This window comes from Zingiber officinale, chromosome 4B (assembly GCF_018446385.1).
Source record: "Zingiber officinale cultivar Zhangliang chromosome 4B, Zo_v1.1, whole genome shotgun sequence".
Lineage (NCBI taxonomy): Eukaryota > Viridiplantae > Streptophyta > Magnoliopsida > Zingiberales > Zingiberaceae > Zingiber > Zingiber officinale.
Genome location: NC_055993.1, coordinates 5,437,308 through 5,457,706, shown reverse-complemented (window position 1 = coordinate 5,457,706; position 20,399 = coordinate 5,437,308). Strand labels below are relative to the sequence as shown.

The window sequence follows — 20,399 nt, the reverse complement described above, 5'->3', positions numbered from 1 at the left end:
CCGGTACATGTGTACATTCACTTAAGTTTATAAACAATTATATACAATTACTACAAGTTATCCAAACATGACCACAAGTAGTATCCAATCATGACAACCACAAAAGATGAAACCATAAAATTAAGTTTATAAGACCACAACCATGCAAATTAATTTGTCCTTTTCTGAATAAATCAAGTCAGGATAGGATGTGCAACAATCTTCACGTACTAGTTATTTTTCTGCATACCCAGCTTGCAAACCTAGCAATTTCTCCCTGTTATGAAAAAAAATATAGTTAAAGCCATAGAAAAAAAGAATGGCCAAATAAGCACGAGAAACGTTGCTGCTTCATAATTTTATGAGTAGTCAAGCAAGTGAGCACGAAAAAAGTTTATGAAACTGGTTCATATGGCTGTTCCAACCCTTCAAATTCATTTCTTTTGTTAGTTCAAGGCTAATTGTACAAAGTTGGACAAATAGTATAGTAGATAAGTTAAAGAAATAAGGTAATTGAATTAAATCGTCCTGTGCATGAAATAGAGCAAAAGTGTGCAGTGGACAAGGACTGAAACCAGGATTGGCAAAAACGTTTTAGCAAGCAGATGAAGTTGAATCCAACACATACCAAGTACGCATGAGCTACACATAATCTCATATGATAACACCACCCTGCTTAAGTCAAGGTGAAGCCTTACACGGAATAAACCAACAATCCCTGTAGCTAGTAACAGCAAATAAAGGAGGGCAGAATACATTGGGAAGCAAAAAGCAGTCAAATCAGAGCAACTCTAGGTAAGTCTAGATAGTTGGTGTATCTTGCATATAGTGATTGCTAAATTGGTTTGGTTTGGTTTGCCATAAGTAAGTCCAAACAACTATGTGAATGAACTTGGTCATTGTGATTCTCAACAAAGTGTAAGTTATTTCCATCCAACTTTAACACATTCCGACCATTCATCATGTCCAACAAATTGCAAATTCCAAATATTTTCAATTTTGTTTGATTGAGAAACCACTTTCATTCCCAAAGAAAACAAGAATCTCAATACTATTAATTAAATTGGTCTTGCTCCTGCATTTTCCCCATGTATTATCATGTTCATAAATCAGGTAACTACTCAAAATATTTATGTAGCTTACCTCCTTTATGTGTAAATCCTAGTCTGCAGAAAACTGTCCATTAAGAAAGGAAACAATTCATGATGCTCAAAGTTAATCAGTTCATCATAATCTGACAAGTGTGTTAGTCCTACAGAAATGTGTTTACCAGCAAATGATATATATGTTTGAACATCTCAAAATCTTAAGATGTTGAAAAACATTTCATGCATTCCAGTATAAGAATAATAATAAAATAGAGATGTTCTACTTGGATGTCCTACACACTAAAGTTTTAATAATCATGATGTTTCCAAGGGCATATCTGTTAGGATCAGATTATGTAATTTGCATTATATGCAAATACTTTCCGAATAGATCAAGTCATTGTATGATTTTAAATACCTAGTCATAAATATAGTCTTGTATGCATTCTGCCCACTCGGAACGCACTTCATCAATTTCTTCTCTAGAGTACTAGGGATTGATGAACTGTGAACAAAGACATAGATTAGATTAGTAAAAAACAATCAAAAGATGATAAGTGCAAAATGATAAACACACAAATATTTGAGAAGATTGAGAATTGAATGTCAAATATTACTATTGATCGAAGTGAATCTCTCTCGATAGTTTCAATTCTTCAATAATATCTCTCATATATCTCATCACATAAAAATCACACTGTTTCGCATCTGGTTGGCGAGGACCCTATGTTAAAAACAAATTGTAAATGTCTAATATACATGTTTAATTGTTTATAATTTAATCATAAGTAACATGCATGCCTTTACTACTTCCCATGTAACATGTTTTTTCCCTTTTTTTGCCTTGTTTGAATTAAACAATCTTATGCTCCTTTATACATCAATAAGAATGGACATATGAGAGTTTTACTGATTAAAAAAATGCTTAATAAAATTAAAAAATGTACTCACATATCTACTACGTATTTCCAATCCTCGTCACGAATGCGATGACTAAGTGAATCCAACAAATAAACTGTCTCCTTATATGGATCAATGACAGTGAGAATCCAATGATAACTATGCACAAATCACATAATTATTGCATGCATATTTCTTGAAACAATAAATTAAAACTGATATTATAAGTCTTACTTACCCAACATTATGTGGCACCAAAACAAGTTGATTTCTTGATGCTTGACTCAGCTTATCTGTCAAAACACTAGCTCTTTCATTCAAGTGCTCGATTTTGCTATTTTTGTCCAGTCGAGTCACACATGGCACATATGGGATAATGTGTGGATTCACAAATTTGATTTTGTGGACATTGTTATATGTTTTCAGCTTTTTATAAAGATGCCTATCATTTTAAAATGAAGAATGTTACAATGCTAAATTAATAAAGTTTATACAATTTATATGGTAAACAAATAGAATAAGAAGACTTACCACATGTAAATTACTATACAATTTGCAGTTATGGGATCCAAATGATAAAAAGGAATGATATCTTCAAGGTGCACAAGGATTTCATATTGATCGTCAAAGAAACCCTCCTCACAAATCATTGATATATTTGTTTCATCATTTAGATCATGGTTATAATAACAATACAGTAGATGCAATGACCTTGGCACACTTGATGAAATAATAATTGGGTTATTTCTTTGGACAACACTTCTTTTCCTTTGAGGATTCTAAAAATTACAAATGTACACATGTTAGGTGCAACACTAATCTTTGTTGGACAATTTAACTATAAATATAATATGACATTTACCTCATCTTGCATAACTACCAAGTTAGCCGGCCATCCCACATGTGTTCCAATAGCATCACCAATTGTATCACATTGATTTGGAATTGGACATGACAATTGTGCTAATTCATCCACAGCTTTATCAATGGAGACATGCATACAATTAATGGGTAATGGAACACCATGAAGTAATTTACCAACCGCATTGACATGAACAATTGTACCATAGGCAACAATATTGCTCTTAGAACCCAATGTCAATGCAACCGGTTTACCCTAGAAGATAAGTAATCATGTTATAAATTGATGCAACTCATAGTTTCAATAATACTAAGTAATATAATGACAACTAAATATATACCTGGAAGAAATCATCATTGTTCAAAATTTGCATGTTATCATCATCCAAAGTTTCAATATTTGGGACACACTTTTCAATTTTGATATTTTCGTCACTCATGGGATGCAACTTTATTGAGCAACTACCTTTTTCATCCGTATCTAAGTCGCATGCACCCTTTCTAAACATTGCTTCAAGTTTCTGTATGCGTTCATCTTGATTTGATATGCGTGCATTTTGTTGTGAGATTAATATCTTTGCCTCCATCAACTCCTTTTGTTGAAGGATAAACTGCTCATCAACAAGGTGTTTCTGCACTATGCTGCCAACATTAAAATGGAATGTTGGAGTGACATGGCCTCTAACACCCTTCACACGCCCAGAATGCTCCTCAGATGAAAGTGCTTTTGAAAGGATATCCGTGTTTGCCTCTTCTAAGTGCAACTTACCCTCCCGTTTTTGTTGCACATAATCACCTGTCATGCAAAAGAAAACAAAATAATTACTGGTACAAAATTAATTACTGGTTGTGTATGCATACAAATACATAACTAACACTAGCTAATATGGATATACATTTGTTTTCAAATTGCCAATGGTGATTTGCTAATTATTTAACTGGTTGTGTATACATACAAATACAATTTTACTGATTGTGTAGAGTTTTCTGAAAAAGAAAAGGGGAAAGCACAGATGATCAGCATGAGAACACTACTGCCACACCTTATTCTGTAGCACAGATGCAGATTTTGATGAAATGATTTTGATGCAGATGCAGAAAAGGGGGTCGTTTCTCATTTTTCGCAGGGTGTTGGCTTGCCGTCTTCGTCGAATGGCAGTTGAAGTCCAGTCTTGATGATCATCCACGTGTCGAACTGTATCTTCAGGAAGGTTTCCATTCGCCCCTTCCAATATCCGAAGTCTTCTCCGGAGAAAAGTCGGGGGGTGAACGGTGGTGAAACCTTCTTGTTGGGCCATTTGTAATATGCAACAAAAAATAAAGAATGTTCCAAGACTAGGTCTTGGATTAATAGTGCGGGAAATAGATTTAAAGATTTGCGAACTCGAGTGGTGTTGCACCAGTCTCGAGAAAAATCCGATTCGAAAAATTAATTAGAATATAGCTATTAAGCTAATTCTAATTGACTCCGTAAAAACTGAAAATACCACGAAAAAATTACGTGATTGGTGGTTGCACCAGATCAACGCGACCCCGCTCTGATACCAATTATTGGATCGAGAAGCGCTAGAGGGGGGTGAATAGCGCTCGTGGCTATTTCAGCAATTTAAAACTATGAGTAGAAACGCAACGGAATAAAGAGAACAATCAAACACAGAGACACGAGGAATTATTCCGTTCGGAGAATGTGACGACTCCTACTCGAAGGCCCGCGATCCTTGATCGCTTTCCGTGGGCAACAACTATAAGCTCGATGAAATGTACAGAATATGAATTACAAATGAGTATGATAATTAAAATTATACCGAACGACAGAATCTAGAGTAATGGCGCTACAGGTCGTCGGGATCTTGAAACCGCACGTCGAGGTCGTTACGTAAGCAGCTTGTAGCAGAAGGATCGCTTAGAATCAGTTGTGAAGAGCTGCTAGTCGAGACCCTCTTATAAAGGGTGTTCAAGGTGCCTCCATCAGGCTCCAAGGCGCCTTGAATCCCTAAGTTTTATCCCGAAAATGACTCTGCGATGAAGCTTTGACCGTTGCCTTTTATCCATCTCAAGGCGCCTTCATCACTGTCCAAGGCGCCTTAAACCACCTGTTCAAGGCACCTTGAGCTTCCTTCAAGGCGCCTCCAACCCTTCTGGACAGCTGACTTCGACTCGCACCTGAGGCGCCTCCAAGCTCCATGGAGGTGCCTCGGTACTGTTCATCCGAGGCTATTCTTTGCACTTTGATCCCTGCAAGATACATTAATCCCAAATATACCCTGCAGCACAAAGTTAGCACATAAAATATAATAATATAAGTGAATGACAATCATCGGACTATCCGAGTCTGACTTCGGGTTTTCGACCGAAAACCCTAGGTCGACCCAACGCCTACTGTTCCCTCTATGGGGAACGCGTCCTCACCTACTCCACTCAGGAGATTTACCTTATGCCAGTGCTATCCTCCAGATCGACTGGATTTTTGCTCGGTGCTCGATGCTTCCGGACTTTCTGCTGGACGTCCGCTTCCCGGCTGGTCCAGTCTTTCACCTGGTTCGCGACACCAGGACTTTCCACCTAGGGTTACTCCCCTAGGACTTTTGCCTGAAGCACTCGACTCACCAAGACTTTCCGCATAGGGTTACCACCCCCTATGACCTAGGGTTACCACCCCCTAGGGTTTTCACCTTACCTAACCACAGTTAGGGCTTTTGTCTAAGTACACTTAGGACTTTCCTGCAATCTCATTCAGACTATTAGATCACCACACACCTTAACTTTGAATCCTTTGCCATTATCAAAATTTAGGTTCGATCGTCGGATGCTTCCCGCACCAACAGAAGGGTGAACAGTAGAGAAATCGTGAGGAAGAAAAATGCCCGAGCTTCGCCGTTCACTGTAGCTTCTCTATCCTTTTAAATCTCATCAGATTTCAATCAATGGCTGAGAATTCTTTAGATCTCATCTAACGGCTGGGTAAATTCAGATCTGGATCAAAAGCTTCAGTTCTTGATCGATGGCTGTGATCTACTTCCCCTTGACTTGGGTGGATCAGATCATCAATGGATGATTCAGATCTCTCTTGTTCTTGATGAATGGTCCAAATTGCTCCAAGGCTTGATTGTCTTGATTGAACTCCAATTCGAAAACAAATTTGGTTTGATTTGATCGGATCCATGATCTTTTTGATGTCTACAAAATAATAATTAAATATTAGCATCAAATACCATGATTATAAGCTAATTTATAATTAAGTCCAAGAATAAATGCAATGCATATATGAGTTTAACCTATGAACAAGACATCAAATCATGCGTATATGAACCAAAATAGTGTAACAAAATCATGGTTATCAACTGCCACATAGGCCCGGGCATCAACCCATATTTGTGAGAGTGACCCTTGGATCCTTATCTGGTGCTCGGGGGTGCTGGATGTCGGGTCGTCCGTGGTGCTATACTCTTCGGTCGGTAGATGAATGGTCGCCATTATTTGCCTCTGGCTGCTCAGACCAGAGGATTCCGATGTCGCTCTACCAGACCAAGACATGGTGATCGGTCGGATGTGAGATACTTGGGCCACTGGTAAAATTGGGGGTAAGAAGGCGATCGGCGGTGCGCAATGTTGGCGCTACTTGGAATTTCGTTCTGTTTCCCCTGTACAAAAATTTGTACAAGCACAAAACTTTTCCTAGCAACTCATGTGCTTTTCAAAAGTTAAACTTGGATTGCAAACGAAACTTAACATTATTAATCCAAGTTCAAACCATGTGTTCATCAGAAGTTAAACTATATTACAGAAATTGATTAAATATATATTTCAAGGATTGGCTTCCAGGTCGTTGGCAAGGCACTCGGGCTTCTTGGGTATGAGATCATCCACCACTTCATAGTCAAAGCCTTTCAAATAAATTGAATATTTAAACTTCTTATAGTAAACCCTAGGTTAAACTACAGAGACCTCAATCAAAGTACAAGATCGCTAGCCTCTTGTGTGTTGGATCGAAAGCGCTAGAGGGGGGGGGGGGGTGGTGAATAGCACTCGTGGCTTTCATAATTTTCGTATTCGTAAATAGATCAAGTTAAAGCAGTGGAAATGATAAACAAAATAAGCACACACAAGGGACACCAAGGTTTTACTTGGTTCGGAGCCTAGGGCAACTCCTACTCCAAGGCCCGCGATCGTAGATCGCTTTCGGTGGGCAATCACTATCAATCCGAAAAATCTTTTTACAATTATGCAATACAAGTATTGAATAATAAACTTATACCGACAGTACAAAAAGATGTAGAAGCGAGTTGTTGTCCATCGGAGTGTCGAGATGCTTCGAAGCAGTGCACAGCTTTTAGAAGATTGCTTTAGTTCTGTTTTCGTTGTCTTTGAAGCTGCAGCCCGAGGCCCCTTTTATAGCCTTTATGGATCTAATCCAGATCCTCAAAGTTCGGGATCAACTTTGACCCGAGGCGGATCGGTCGACCGATCCCCGCGTTCGGCCGACCGATCAGGCGATCTCCTCCTATTCGATCCGCCCGATCTGCTCGCTCCGCTTCGATCTAGTCAAGCCTTATCCTCGGTTCGGTCGACCGAAAACCCAGTTCGGTCGACCGATCCTTTGGTCAAGCCTGATCCATTTGATGCAAGTCTGATCTGCTGCAAGTCTGATCTGCTGCTTTGGGGGTTCGGATGACCGATCCCAAGGTTCAGTCGACCGATCACGGTCAGTTCTAGCCCTGCACAAAACTATTAGTTTCCTGCAAAACAGAGTTAGAACAAAACAGAATATATAAGAAGCTTAAGTTTTGACAGTCTTCGGACTGCCCGGTTCTGACTTCGAATTTCCGTCCGAAAACCCTAGGTCGAACCGACGCCTACTGTTCCCTCTTCCGAGGAACGCGTCCTCACCTACTTCACTTAGGAGAAGTTACCTTTTGCTAGTTCGGTCCACCAGATCGACTGGACTTTTGCTCAGCGTCCGATGCTTCTGGTCTTCATGTTGGACGTCTGGTCCCCGACCCGTCCAGACTTCTACCCGGTTCGCGATACCAGGATTTCAACCTAGGGTTACCTCCCCCTAGGATTTTGCCCGAAGCTCCGACCCATTAAGACTTTCCGCATAGGGTTACCGCCCCCTATGACCTAGGGTTATTGTCCCCTAGAGTTTTCCCTTTACCTAACCGCAGCTAGGACTTTTGCCTAAATAAACTTAGGACTTTCCTACAATGCTCATTCAAGATATCAGACAATAACATAACTTAACTTTGAACCCTTTGACATAATCAAAACATAGATTCGATCATTGATGCTTCCTACACCAACATTGTGTTGGTACTTCAGGATCCATACAAAGGAAAAATAAACTAGTACACAGCGGAAACAATTAACTAGTTATACCTTTCTTTATAGCTTAAAGACCTCTTGATCTTCTATTGTATTCCTCTCCTCCTCTTGGACGTCGTGTAGGTGACGATCTACTAAGACGCAAAAACCACCCAAGTCCTTCTTTCTTCCAAGACTTTCGGCCACCAAGGGATCAAAGCTAGGAACTATCTCTTGTTCTTCTTTCTTCCTTGCAACTCGTTGGCCATAAGATGGTTGAAGCCTCTTGATGCCACCGACCTTAGGTGAGAAAGCAAGGGGAGAATAAGAATATGAGGGGGACGACCACAAGGAGAATAGAAGAGGAATAGAAATTATGTAGATGATTATTTCCTCTATGACACCATCTATCCTCTTTTATAATCCTTGGTAATGGCTAAAAAGGAAAGATTTTAACAACAATTAAAATATCTCTTTTAAATTTCCTATTGTGGATGGCTACAAAAGGAAAGTTTTAAAATTAAAAACCCCTCTTTTAAACATTGTAGATGGTTACAAAAAGGAAAGATTTTTAAAATTAAAACCTCTCTTTTAAATCATAGTTACAAAAAAAGAAAGTTTTAACAAAAATAAAATCTCTCTTTTAAACCATTGTAGATGACTACAAAAGGAAAGATTTTTTAAATTTAAAACTCTCTTTTAAAACCATGTGGATGGCTTCAAAAAAGAAAAGTTTTTAAAATTTAAAATCTCTCTTTTTAAAACATTGTAGATGACTACAAAAAGAAAGATTTAAAAAATTAAAAACTCACTTTTAAACCCATCTTGGTCGGCCCCTTGCTTGGGCACCAAGCAAGGGGTGGCCGACCCCTTGCTTGGGCACTAAGTAAGGATGTGGCCGACCATAAGGATGGCTTGGGTGGATGCGAGGTTTTATACATAGAGGCTACAATAGAGACCTAGAGGAGGAATTGATTTTGACCTCCTGATGAGCTTGAGCTTCCTGTGTTCGGCCCGAACACCCAACTCAAGTTCATCAATAATAACTTATACCACTAAAGAGTTATTATTGAACTACCACACAAATCCCATATTACATTATGGGCTCCTTCTTATCATGAGTGCGTTAATCTTCCTGTGTTTAAGATATCGAATGCTCATTAATTAAATGAGTTACTAACAACTCACTTAATTAACATCTAGCTCCAAGAGTAGTACCACTCAACTTCATTGTCATGTCGGAACTAAGTTCACCTGCATGGTTTACATGACAATCCTTATGAGCTCCTCAAGGGGACATCATAATCCTAATAAATAGGACACAGTTTCCTTCTATAATCAACAACACACCATATAAATAATATTATTTCCCAACTTATCGGGACTATTGATTTAACGAATAAATCTCACCTTTTGATAAATTAAAGAAATAAATACTAGGTACATGTGCTTATTAATATATCGGGATTAAGAATATGCACATCCATAATAACAGAGGTTCTATTATTTTATGCAGTCAGTATAAAAGGAACAACCTCATATGGTCCTGCTCTATACACACATCGTGTACTAGTGTAATTTTATAGTCAAGATAAATTAATACCAAATTACACTACAACCATTCCAATGGTTTGTCCCAATCCATCTTGGTTGTGAGCTTCTATTTTTAATTTTTAAGGAACTAATAACATGATCTTCTGTGTGACACCACACACCATGCTATCTACAATATAAATTAAATGGACAACTGCATTTAACTAAATGCAGACATTTGAGCAATGTGATTCTCATGTCAAAATAAATGTTTATACAAAAAATTAGACTTTTAGTATACATTCTAACACGTAAATCGTTCTCGAGGGTAGCCCGGATAACGATGGTGTCCGGTCGGATGAAAGGACCGTTGCTTTTGCTTCTTCGGGAGGAGCGAGCATAGATGTCTCACCTCTCTCGGAGGAAGGTCTTGAGACGGCTGGTGTTGGAGTCTGTAGGACAGAAGTTGCAGATCGGGAGGACCCTTCTGCACGGCGCCTCTTGCATTGTTGCAAGGGTTTGTCAAAGGTGGTCGACTCAGAAGCCACGGCGATCAGCAACATAGAGGGTCATTTGTGAGGAAGGTCGGCTGTTGCGGCCACTGCATCACTCGCCATTGTCTAACTTCTCCCAACAGCGTTGGCCAACGTTTGTGTTCTTTCGGCCTTGCCGATTGGATCCTCATAGGAGCCGATCGGCTACACGCAACGACTCTCCAATTCAGCTAAGGTCGCAACATTAATATCTACGTCCGCGAGTTTGCTTTTGCCGGCTAGACGCGTCCTTAACATGATGCGAGCTGTAAAAAAGGAGGAAAAGTTAGTTAGATTCAACGAAGAGGAAAAAGAAAGATCATACCTATGCTGGACGGATCGGGTTCAAGCCGAACATGTAAAGGATGCCCTCCAGCAGTAGCTTATGAATGTGATACTTCTGACCGGCCAAGCTTGAAGATGCTTAGAGATAGTCAGATTGGCACTTGTACTTCCCAAGCGATGGGGGTTCATCACTTCCTGCTGCCAGCTTGCCGGGAAGTCTGGTCGCTCAGGAAAGCAAACAAAAAAGTAGTAGTTCTTCTAATGCTTATTGGAGGATGACATTTTATCAAAGAAGACCAAGCTCACTCGGGCTTGGAACCAAAAGGTCCCCAGCTCGGATAATTTAGGGTAATAAAAATAATGGAAGAGCCGAGGAGTCAGAGGAATGTCGTGCAGGCGGAACAAGGCAACGATCCCGCACAGAAGCCTAAAGGAGTTCGACACTAATTGATTAAGAGAAATATGGAAGTATTTACAAATAGCGGAGAAGAACAGATGGGCAGGGAACCGCAGACCGGCGATAAACTGGTCCTTAAAGAAACACAAAAAACCAGGTGGTGGTTGTGCGACCAATCGTAAGCAGAAGGAATAGCGACATGATAATTGGATGGAAATTCATTGATGTATTTCATGCTTTCAATATCGTCCCCGTCGAACCTTGACTTGGTGGAAGTATACCAGAGCTGGGGACGAGGGGTTGCGAGGAATTGACCATTGAAAATAGAGCGAGGAAGAACAACAAACAAATTCAAATGAGAAAAAGGGAAGGAGCTTACGAGAAAGATCGCCGGAGAAGAGGAAGAAGAGAGGTGTGGCGGCGAAGACAAAAGTGTGAGGAAGGAAAAAGACGACAACACACCAGGGGTTTATAAGCCTCATGATTGATCAACCTGAGCCGTTCGATCCAGGGTTGCAAAAAACTGGGAGACGATCCGGTCATTGAATTAGAAAAGGTGTTTGTCGCGTCGCCAGTGGATATCCACCTATCACGTCAAACATGCTGTGGCAGAAAGGGAGACACGTGACGTTCAATCATCGGGAGTCATTAATGAGACTTAATTAAAAGGTATGGTCACTTGCTCGGCCATAATGATAAGAAATTTACATGGTCTTCAAGAAATCTAGATGACGTCAGGTTGTTCAGCCGAAGAGGCACAAGGAGAGGAGAAAGTTCGTAAAGTGTTATTGCTCATTGTCCCGATCGGGCACAAATAAGGGATTATCACACAGCCGAAAGGCCAAGGCACAATCTACTTTGAAAGGGCGTGGTCTGAGTGACAGTTATGGGCCTAGCCTATCAATACGAAGCCAAGCGCCGAAACCATGGAAGCCGCTAAAGACTCTACTGGTCCAGTCAGTCAGACTTGCAGCCTCCTTTGATTAGACTTAAGGGAGGACCACCTGGCACGGGGTCAACTGCCAAGGTGGAGGTCAAAGTCAATGTGGTCAACGCCTTGGTGTCAAAGGGTCAAACGGAGAACAATTGCAATGGCTAACCGGGTTAGTCAAGGCCTGACCAACGGGAGACATATCTAAGTAGACCTCCAGTCCTACTCGGGATGAGAAGTAAGATAGTTGACGCTCAATACGGAGTAGTAGGACGGCAAGAGAGACCGAATAGCTTGGTCGACAGAGCAGAGGGCTCCTAGTTGAGCGGCTACCCCGCTCAGCCAAGCAGCAGGACTTGACCATGGACTGAGCGGAGTTCCGACTGAGCAGTTATCCCGCTCGATCAAGCAACGAGACCACTGTAGTATCTCTTGACATCCTTTTGGGAGGTAGTGTCGGTGATACGAGGTATAGTCGACAGGCGGATTGTATCGCGGAAGCTTCTATTGTCTTGTCAGTGATATGTATACCCTGTTAAGATATGATGTTAGAGGTACTTTCCTGATAGGTCCTTTCAAAGGACATATTGGAGAGCATGCCTATGCCTCAAGAAGCATGTACGTCGTCCACCAGGGTTCTTTATAAAGGAGGGTCCATCGCCGACGGAGGTATACGATATTTTTGAGTTTTACTGTTGCTCCGCTTTCTCTACATTGCCGGTTACTAACTTGAGCATCGGAGGGTCAACGTCGGGATCCCTTACCTAGCTCGGTATTGATTTTACTTATTTTGTAGAGCGAAGTGAGTTCCACAGCCGGTCAACGAAATCACCACATCCCCAACTTCCACCTTCCCGCTTTCGGATAGGATCATATAAATATATAGATATTGTAATATTCTTGTAATTAATTCTCCAAACAATTTAAATATGTAATAAGGATAAAAAATACAGCAAGAATATTTTTATAGCCAACTATATCTACCAAAAAACTGAAATGAATTATGACTTATTATAATTTTCTAGCCATATATACTGGGAGACGTAAATGAAAGAATATTTTCAGGAAATCATGAGTATTTTAGGAGTTTGATAAATTTAGAATACGAGTTAAAATCTTGAGTTTGAGTATACATATAAAAAATATTCTTTTTATAATTTTCAAAAAAAAAATCGAAAACCGAATTAATCGAACCGAATTTCTAAATTCTGTTGATAGGATTCGGTTAATTCGGTTTTTCCGAATTTTATGTAATTAATCTTCCATTAATTTCCATGCATGTTCCCTCAGGTTATTTAACACCACAATCACGTTGATTGTCGATAATCCAAGCTGCAAAGGAAGCACTCACCATGATCAATCAGAGACGTCCACGTTCTTCTGCTCTTCTTCTTCTTCTTTTCGCTTCATTTGTTGCTGGAACTCTGGCAGCAACGTACAGGGTGACAGATTATGGAGCCAAAGGAGACGGCATCACCGATGATACTCAAGTATCTTATAATTATATATCTTTATTTTTATTTCTTAATTCTATCAATAATATACAAATGAATATGTATTTAATATTGTCTCATCTTCACAGGCGTTTACGAATGCATGGCGTGCAGTGTGCTTAAACAGCAAAGAAGCATCGACCCTGCTTATTCCTGGAGGGAAAGTGTATCTGTTGGGACTGACCAAATTCGGAGGACCGTGTAAACATTACATTAGGGTTCAGGTACGTCAGTGATCTGTCATATCGCATAGCCATTTAATTCTCATTATGTTTTCATATATATATAATTTTTTTTCAGGTCGATGGAAATCTTAAACGGGTTGATGAAGTGTGGTCGGATGATGATAATAACTGGCTACTGTTCATTAACCTCAACGGCTTAACCGTCGCCGGCGCCGGCGAAATCGACGGCCAAGGGGCCTCCTGGTGGGCATGCAAAGAGGCAAAGGCACGTATAGCCAGCTAGCTATCTATCTATCAAACATTTCCAAAAAAAATTCTGCATTAATTTTCTGATAAATATTCTCACCTTGCGAATTTGTTCGCTTGCAGGCATGTGCATTTCTCGCTGCAAATGTAAGTCGATAAACGCACGCTTGTATTTCCTGCTAAAATATTTGATCACGATCGATCAATATTCAATATGATTGATTACGATGCACGGGTGCAGTCTCTTGCGTTGCTGCACGTCACGAAGGCGCAGGTTTTGGGGTTGAGCTTCAAAAACAGCGCCATGATGCACGTCGCCATCGGGATGAGCGTCGGCGTCAGGATCTCAAATCTGAAAATCACCGCCCCCGCCGAGAGCCCCAACACCGACGGCATCCACGTCGAGCGGAGCCGCCACGTCATCATCAGCGACTGCCAGATCAGCACCGGTAAGTCCTCCGATCGAGTTACGTCACGTCAGTCGATCTAGCTAATTAACACGCGCGCGCATATAATAATTATGTGCAGGCGATGACTGCGTATCTGTAAGCAGTGGCGCTAAGGATGTGAACATCAGCCGCATAAGATGCGGTCCTGGCCACGGATTAAGGTTGATTAATTATATAATTAATTAAATCCTTTATTTATCTGCTAATTAAAGGCATAAATAAACTTGAAATGGTAATCACATCTTAGCATTGGAAGCCTGGGGATAGAAAAAAGCTATGCGACAGCTGAAGGCATCCATGTCTCCGACTCCACGATCGTACGGACTGACAATGGAGTCAGGATCAAGACATGGCAGGTAGGAAGGCTTGCTTTAATTCCCTTCTGTTCGATATCTTAATTAATTAATATTGTTTGCTTGTAGGGGGCAACTGGGTTTGCGAGGGACATATCGTTCAGAAATATTAGCTTGACGGAAGTGAGGAACCCCATCATAATAGATCAGTTCTACTGCCCTCGCGGCGGCTGTAAGAATGAGGTAACTGCATCTGCATGCTTGCTCTTATATTTCAGCTGGGTTTTTGCTTGCTCGCTAATTAATTCTTTTGTTTTGGTTCCTTGTTGGATTCGATATATGTGTGCATCGTCAAAGACGTCGGCTGTTCAAGTGAGCGACGTGAAGTTCATCGGAGTGAAAGGGACGTCGGCGAATGACATGGCGATCCGCTTGGAGTGCAGCCAGAGCAGTGGTTGCCACGACGTGGTGATGGAGGACGTTGACATAAGGAATGCAGTGCCAGGGGAGCAAGCTCAGGCTTTCTGTTTCAATGCGCATGGAAAAAAAGCCAAAGTGGTCAAGCCTGACGTCCCTTGCTTGAGCTATTGAAGCTTATTAAGTTGTAGATCGATCGATCAATGAGCTAGCGGGATTTTGTCCGCTGCCATTGACTGTACCTCCTTCCCCTTTGTTTTATGTTGAAATTGGTAAGTATTTTGGTAGAGCTCTTGAGGAGAAATAGATAGTTTTTCTTGATACTTAAATTTTTGATTACAAAGCTTTTATATAGACTTGAAAGAAACTTAGGGGGCAAGTAACCTAGCAACTTAGGGGGCAAGTAACCTTAGAAACTTAGGGGGCAAGTAACCTTAGTGATGAGTAAACTTAAGTGATAACACATTAACTTTAACACTCCCCCTTAATGTGTTGTCGGATTCCAAGTTTGGCTCGGAGCTGTTGAAATCTTTCTCTCGGAAGTGCTTTTGTGAAGATGTCAGATAATTGCTCCTCAGATCGACAGAACTCAAGTTGAATTTCTTTATCTTCAATTGCCTGTCGAATGAAATGATGCTTGAGTGCTATATGTCGAGTTCGGTTGTGGTGAACTGGGTTCTTAGCCATAGCGATTGCAGATTTGTTGTCGCAGTGTAGCACGGTTCCTTCAATCTGATGGTGACCGAGATCAGCTAAGATTTTTCGAAGCCAAATTGCTTGTGAAGTGGCTACTGATGCTGAGATGTACTCGGCTTCCGCAGACGATTGTGCAACACTTTGTTGTTTCTTGGATACCCATGAGAATATTGCTGAACCAAAGGAGAAACAGACTCCAAAGTGCTTTTCATGTCATCTAAGGATCCACCAAGATCACTGTCACAATATCCGACAAGATTAAGTGCGTGATTCTTCTGAAAGCTTAGACCGAGGTCAGTTGTCCCTTGAACATATCGTAAGACCCGCTTTGCTGCACCGAGATGAAAATGGCTCGGACTCTGCATAAATCTTGAAAGTAGACTTGCAGCATACATGAGATCAGGTCTAGTTGCTGTGAGATATAACAAATTACCAATGAGGCTACGGTAATAAGTGACATCCGCTGCTTTTCCTCCATCTTCCTTTTTCAATTTCTCCCCCATAATGAGTGGTGTAGAGACAGGATTGCATCCCAGCATGTTGAATTTCTTCAGAATCTTTTCTGCATATATCTTTTGGCAGATAAAGATTGTCTCTTCTTCTTGGTAGATCTCCATGCCCAAGAAATGTCGAAGTAGACCCATATCGCTCATTTCATACTTTTGAGCCATGTCATCTTTGAACTCTTCGATCATCTTCTCGTTGCTTCCAGTGAAAATTAGGTCATCAACATAAAGAGTGACTATAAGAACATCATTACCTTGCTGCTTGACATACAAAGTTGGTTCACTCTTGCTCTTTTCGAATTTTGTTCGGTTGAAATAGTTGTCGATCTCACTGTACCAAGCGCGAGGAGATTGTTTAAGTCCATATAGCGCTTTCTTAAGTTTGTAGACTTTCTCTTCTTTTCCTTTGAGGATGAAACCCTGAGGTTGATCTACATACACTTCTTCCTTCAATTCACCATTGAGAAATGCTGACTTGACATCAAGCTGATAAAGTTTCCACCCTTTGCTGGCGGCGAATGCAATTATAGCTCGGATTGTGTCTAGCCGAGCTACTGGGGCAAACGTCTCCCCGTAGTCAATTCCAGGCTGTTGAGAATATCCTTTGGCCACAAGTCTTGCTTTGTGTTTTTGAATGGATCCGTCTGGGTTGTGCTTTACTTTGTAGATCCATTTAACACCTATAACTTCTTTGTCTCTTGGTTTATCGACGAGCTGCCATGTCTGATTTTTTTCAATTACACGAACTTCCTCCTCCATCGCTTTTTTCCATGGTTCTTCTTTGATTGCTTCAGCAAAGTTCTCAGGCTCAATTGAGCAATAATTGCATGTAGCATATATATCGCTCAATGATCTGTACCTTTTTGGAGTTGCGCTTGGGGATGAGGAGTTTGATGAAGTTGGATCAGTTGAGCTTTCTTCGTTGGGTTGAGATGAGCTTGAATCTGGTGTGCTTGGCTCAATTTCATCTTCTTTGTTAGTACTGATCAGAATGTCTTTCTTTTCAACTTTGTTTTCTTCCCAATTCCATAAAGCATTTTCATCAACTTGAACATCTCGGCTAATAATAACTTGACCCAGCTGTAGGTTAAATAGTCTATAACCTTTGCTCATGGTGCTGTAGCCGACAAAAATACATCTTTCGCTAGATTCGTCAAGTTTGCTTCATTTCTGTTTTGGAATTTGAGAATAGCAAATGCTTCCGAATACCTTGAGATGATTCACCGATGGTCTTCTACCACTCCATGCTTCAAACGGAGTCTTGTTTGGTATGGCTGTGGTTGGGCATCGATTAGATAAATAAACGGCTGTGTAGACTGCTTCAGCCCAGAAGATTTTGGGTAAACCTTTCTCGTGCATCATTGATTTTGTCATTTCAACGATTGTCTGGTTTTTCCTCTCGGTAACACCATTTTGTTGAGGGGTGTACCTTACCGTTAGTTGCCTTTCTACTCCTTCATCTTCACAAAAATTGTGAAATTCTTTAGAAGTGTATTCTTTGCCTCTGTCACTTCTTAAGGTTTTGATGAAGCATCCACTCTGTTTTTCGACGAGACTCTTAAACTTCTTGAATATCATGAATACTTCGGACTTCTGCCTCATGAAATAGACCCAAGTCATACGAGTGTGATCGTCGATGAAAAGAATGAAATACCTATTCTGAGCATGAGAAAGGGTGTCCATCGGCCCGCAGACGTCGGTGTGGATAAGTTCCAACTTTTCTTTAGCTCTCCATGATACTCCTTTTGGGAAAGGTAATCGATGTTGCTTTCCAAACGCGCATCCTTCGCATACATGTTGCTTTCCTTCTATGTGAGGAAGTCCTTGCACCATACTCTTGCCAGATAACTCTTTGAGGCTTTGTAAATTGAGATGACCGAGTCGTCGATGCCATAAGGTTGATGTCAGGTAGTCCGAGGTAGAAGCTTGATGAGCTTTTAGGTCGGCATAATTGATGTTGAGAGCGAAGCTTCGATTGACCATTTTGATCTTTGTGAACACCTTTGACTTATCTCTCCTGTCAAATATAACACATTCATTGTTATCGAAGCAGAGCTTGTACCCATTTTCCACCAATTGTCCGAGGCTGAGTAAATTTTGACTCAAGCTCGGCACACACAAGACATTGTTGATGCAACTCGGTCCTTCCTTCGTCTCGATGGCGATTTTCCCAAGTCCTTTTGACTTTGTTTGCTCTCCGTTTCCAAACTGAACAGGAGCATTGATGCTAATGTCGAGTTCAGAGAAAATTTCTGAGATCGGCGTCATATGGTTGCTACATCCGCTGTCCAGCAACCATTTTCCTTGCTCCTTGTTGGTGGCCGTGTGACATACATAGAATGTTCCATGTGTCTCCTCAGCTGTTTGATTTTCTCCAACCTGATTTGCCTGATAAGTGTTCCTATTTCGGCAATCTTTGGCGAGATGACCAAATCGATTGCATATTTTGCATCTCGATTGACCTTTGAACCAACAGTCCTTCTCGGAGTGATTTGGCTTATTGCAATTGCTGCAATTCGATGAGTTGTCTTTTCCTTTTCCTTTTGAGATACGTCCACCTCGTCCTCTTGATTTCCATCCAAATCGTGATTGGCCTTCTCGTTCGTTGTTACCAATTTTGAGCTTTGATTGGAATGCACCCTCTATTGGCTTCTCAGAATGTCTGGACAATCTTTGCTCGAACGATTTTAGGGACGCCATCACTTCTTGAACGGTGAGTGTTGTTAGGTCCTTTGTTTCTTCAATGACGGCAATAATGGGATCATATTTCTCAGGAAGACAGATGAGAATTTTGCGTACCAGCCTTTGATCTGTAATATCTTCACCATGAGATTTCATTATATTGACCAGATCAAAGATTCTGGTTGAGAATTCCATGAGTGTTTCTTTCTCCTGCATCTTGGCATTTTCGAAATCCTTGAGTAGTGATTGGAGCTTAATCGCTCTTACTTTCACATCTCCTTGAAATTCGCTCTGCAAGATCTCCCACGCATCTTTAGCCGTGTTGGCTCGCATGATTCTAGGAAATATAGCCTTAGTGACTGCTCTTTGAAGGATTGAGAGAGCACTTGCGTCGGCTTGTCGAGACTTCTCTAATTTCTTCAGACTGGCCTCATTGAGGGCAGTGGCTTCCTCGGGCTCTTGTACTCCATTCTCCACAATCTCCCATTGGTTAAGAGATCGAAAAATGGTCTTCATCTTCACGTACCAGAAATCATAGTCTTCGCCATTAAACTCTGGAATGAGATGGTTGATGTTTGTTAAACTCGAGCTGGCCATGGATTTGGATTGGTAGAACCTGGACGCTCTGATACCAACTGTTGAAATTGGTAAGTATTTTGATAGAGCTCTTGAGGAGAAATAGATAGTTTTTCTTGATACTTAAACTTTTGATTACAAAGCCTTTATATAGACTTGAAAGAAACTTAGGGGGCAAGTAACCTAGCAACTTAGGGGGCAAGTAACCTTAGAAACTTAGGGGGCAAGTAACCTTAGTGATGAGTAAACTTAAGTGATAACACATTAACTTTAACATTTTAAAATTAATAAAGATAAATTCGTCAACAGAATGAAGTTATCAAAGTTCTTAAGTTAATATAGACACCTGGCTACCATCAACAGAAATTATGTTGTATGATTATGATACTGTGCATGTTTGTGGGGTCAGTAAGATGAGGTGGTTAGTCGAGACCATGAGATGGTCAGAAGTCGAGTTTACGTGGAGGTCAGGAGTCAAGCTTACGTGGAGGTCAAAAGTCTAGCATCCGTGTCTGGTCAGAAGTCAAGCTTACATGGCCAAGGTCCGGAGGTCAGAAGTCAGAAGTACGTGGAGGTCAAAAGTCTAGCCTCCATGGCTGATCAAAAGTCAAGCTCATATGGCCAGGGTCCAAGTTTCAGTTGAGGGGACGGTCACAAGATAGGAGTATAAGTCGACAAGGGCCAGCCCGATAACGGTCAAGAACAGGGCCCTCGGACCCGGTGCAGCTGAGGACTAAGCTCATAAACCAAGTAAAGGAAAGAAGGCCCTTGGCGTGAATCCGTCCGGGTGTACAGGTCGGGACGTGCACAGGTCGGGACGTGCAAGTCATAGATAATAATAGGCAGAAGTAGGTCGAGCAGGTCGGAATTTACAAGCCATGGATAAATAGGCGGAAGCAAGCCGGGAAACCGACCAGGCGTACAGGTCGTGACGTGCACAAGTCGGGACGTGCAAGCCATGGATAATAGTAGGCAGAAGCAGGTCGGGCAGGTTGGGACGTGCAAGCCATGGATAATAGTAGGCGAAGCAGGTCGGGCAGGTCGGAAC

At 41.1% G+C, this 20,399-nt stretch overlaps 1 protein-coding gene across 1 annotated transcript; it reads left to right on the top strand.

Annotated features, from left to right (window-relative positions):
• Positions 1 to 13,160: 13,160 nt before the first annotated feature.
• On the top strand, positions 13,161 to 15,065 carry LOC121978058 (polygalacturonase ADPG1-like). The gene is made up of 8 exons (XM_042530444.1): positions 13,161 to 13,298; positions 13,391 to 13,525; positions 13,602 to 13,751; positions 13,856 to 13,879; positions 13,974 to 14,181; positions 14,261 to 14,342; positions 14,429 to 14,537; positions 14,604 to 15,065. Exons 1-8 carry the CDS (start codon positions 13,161 to 13,163, stop codon positions 15,063 to 15,065), a joined length of 1,308 nt encoding a protein of 435 aa, XP_042386378.1.
• The last annotated feature ends 5,334 nt before the right edge of the window (positions 15,066 to 20,399 follow it).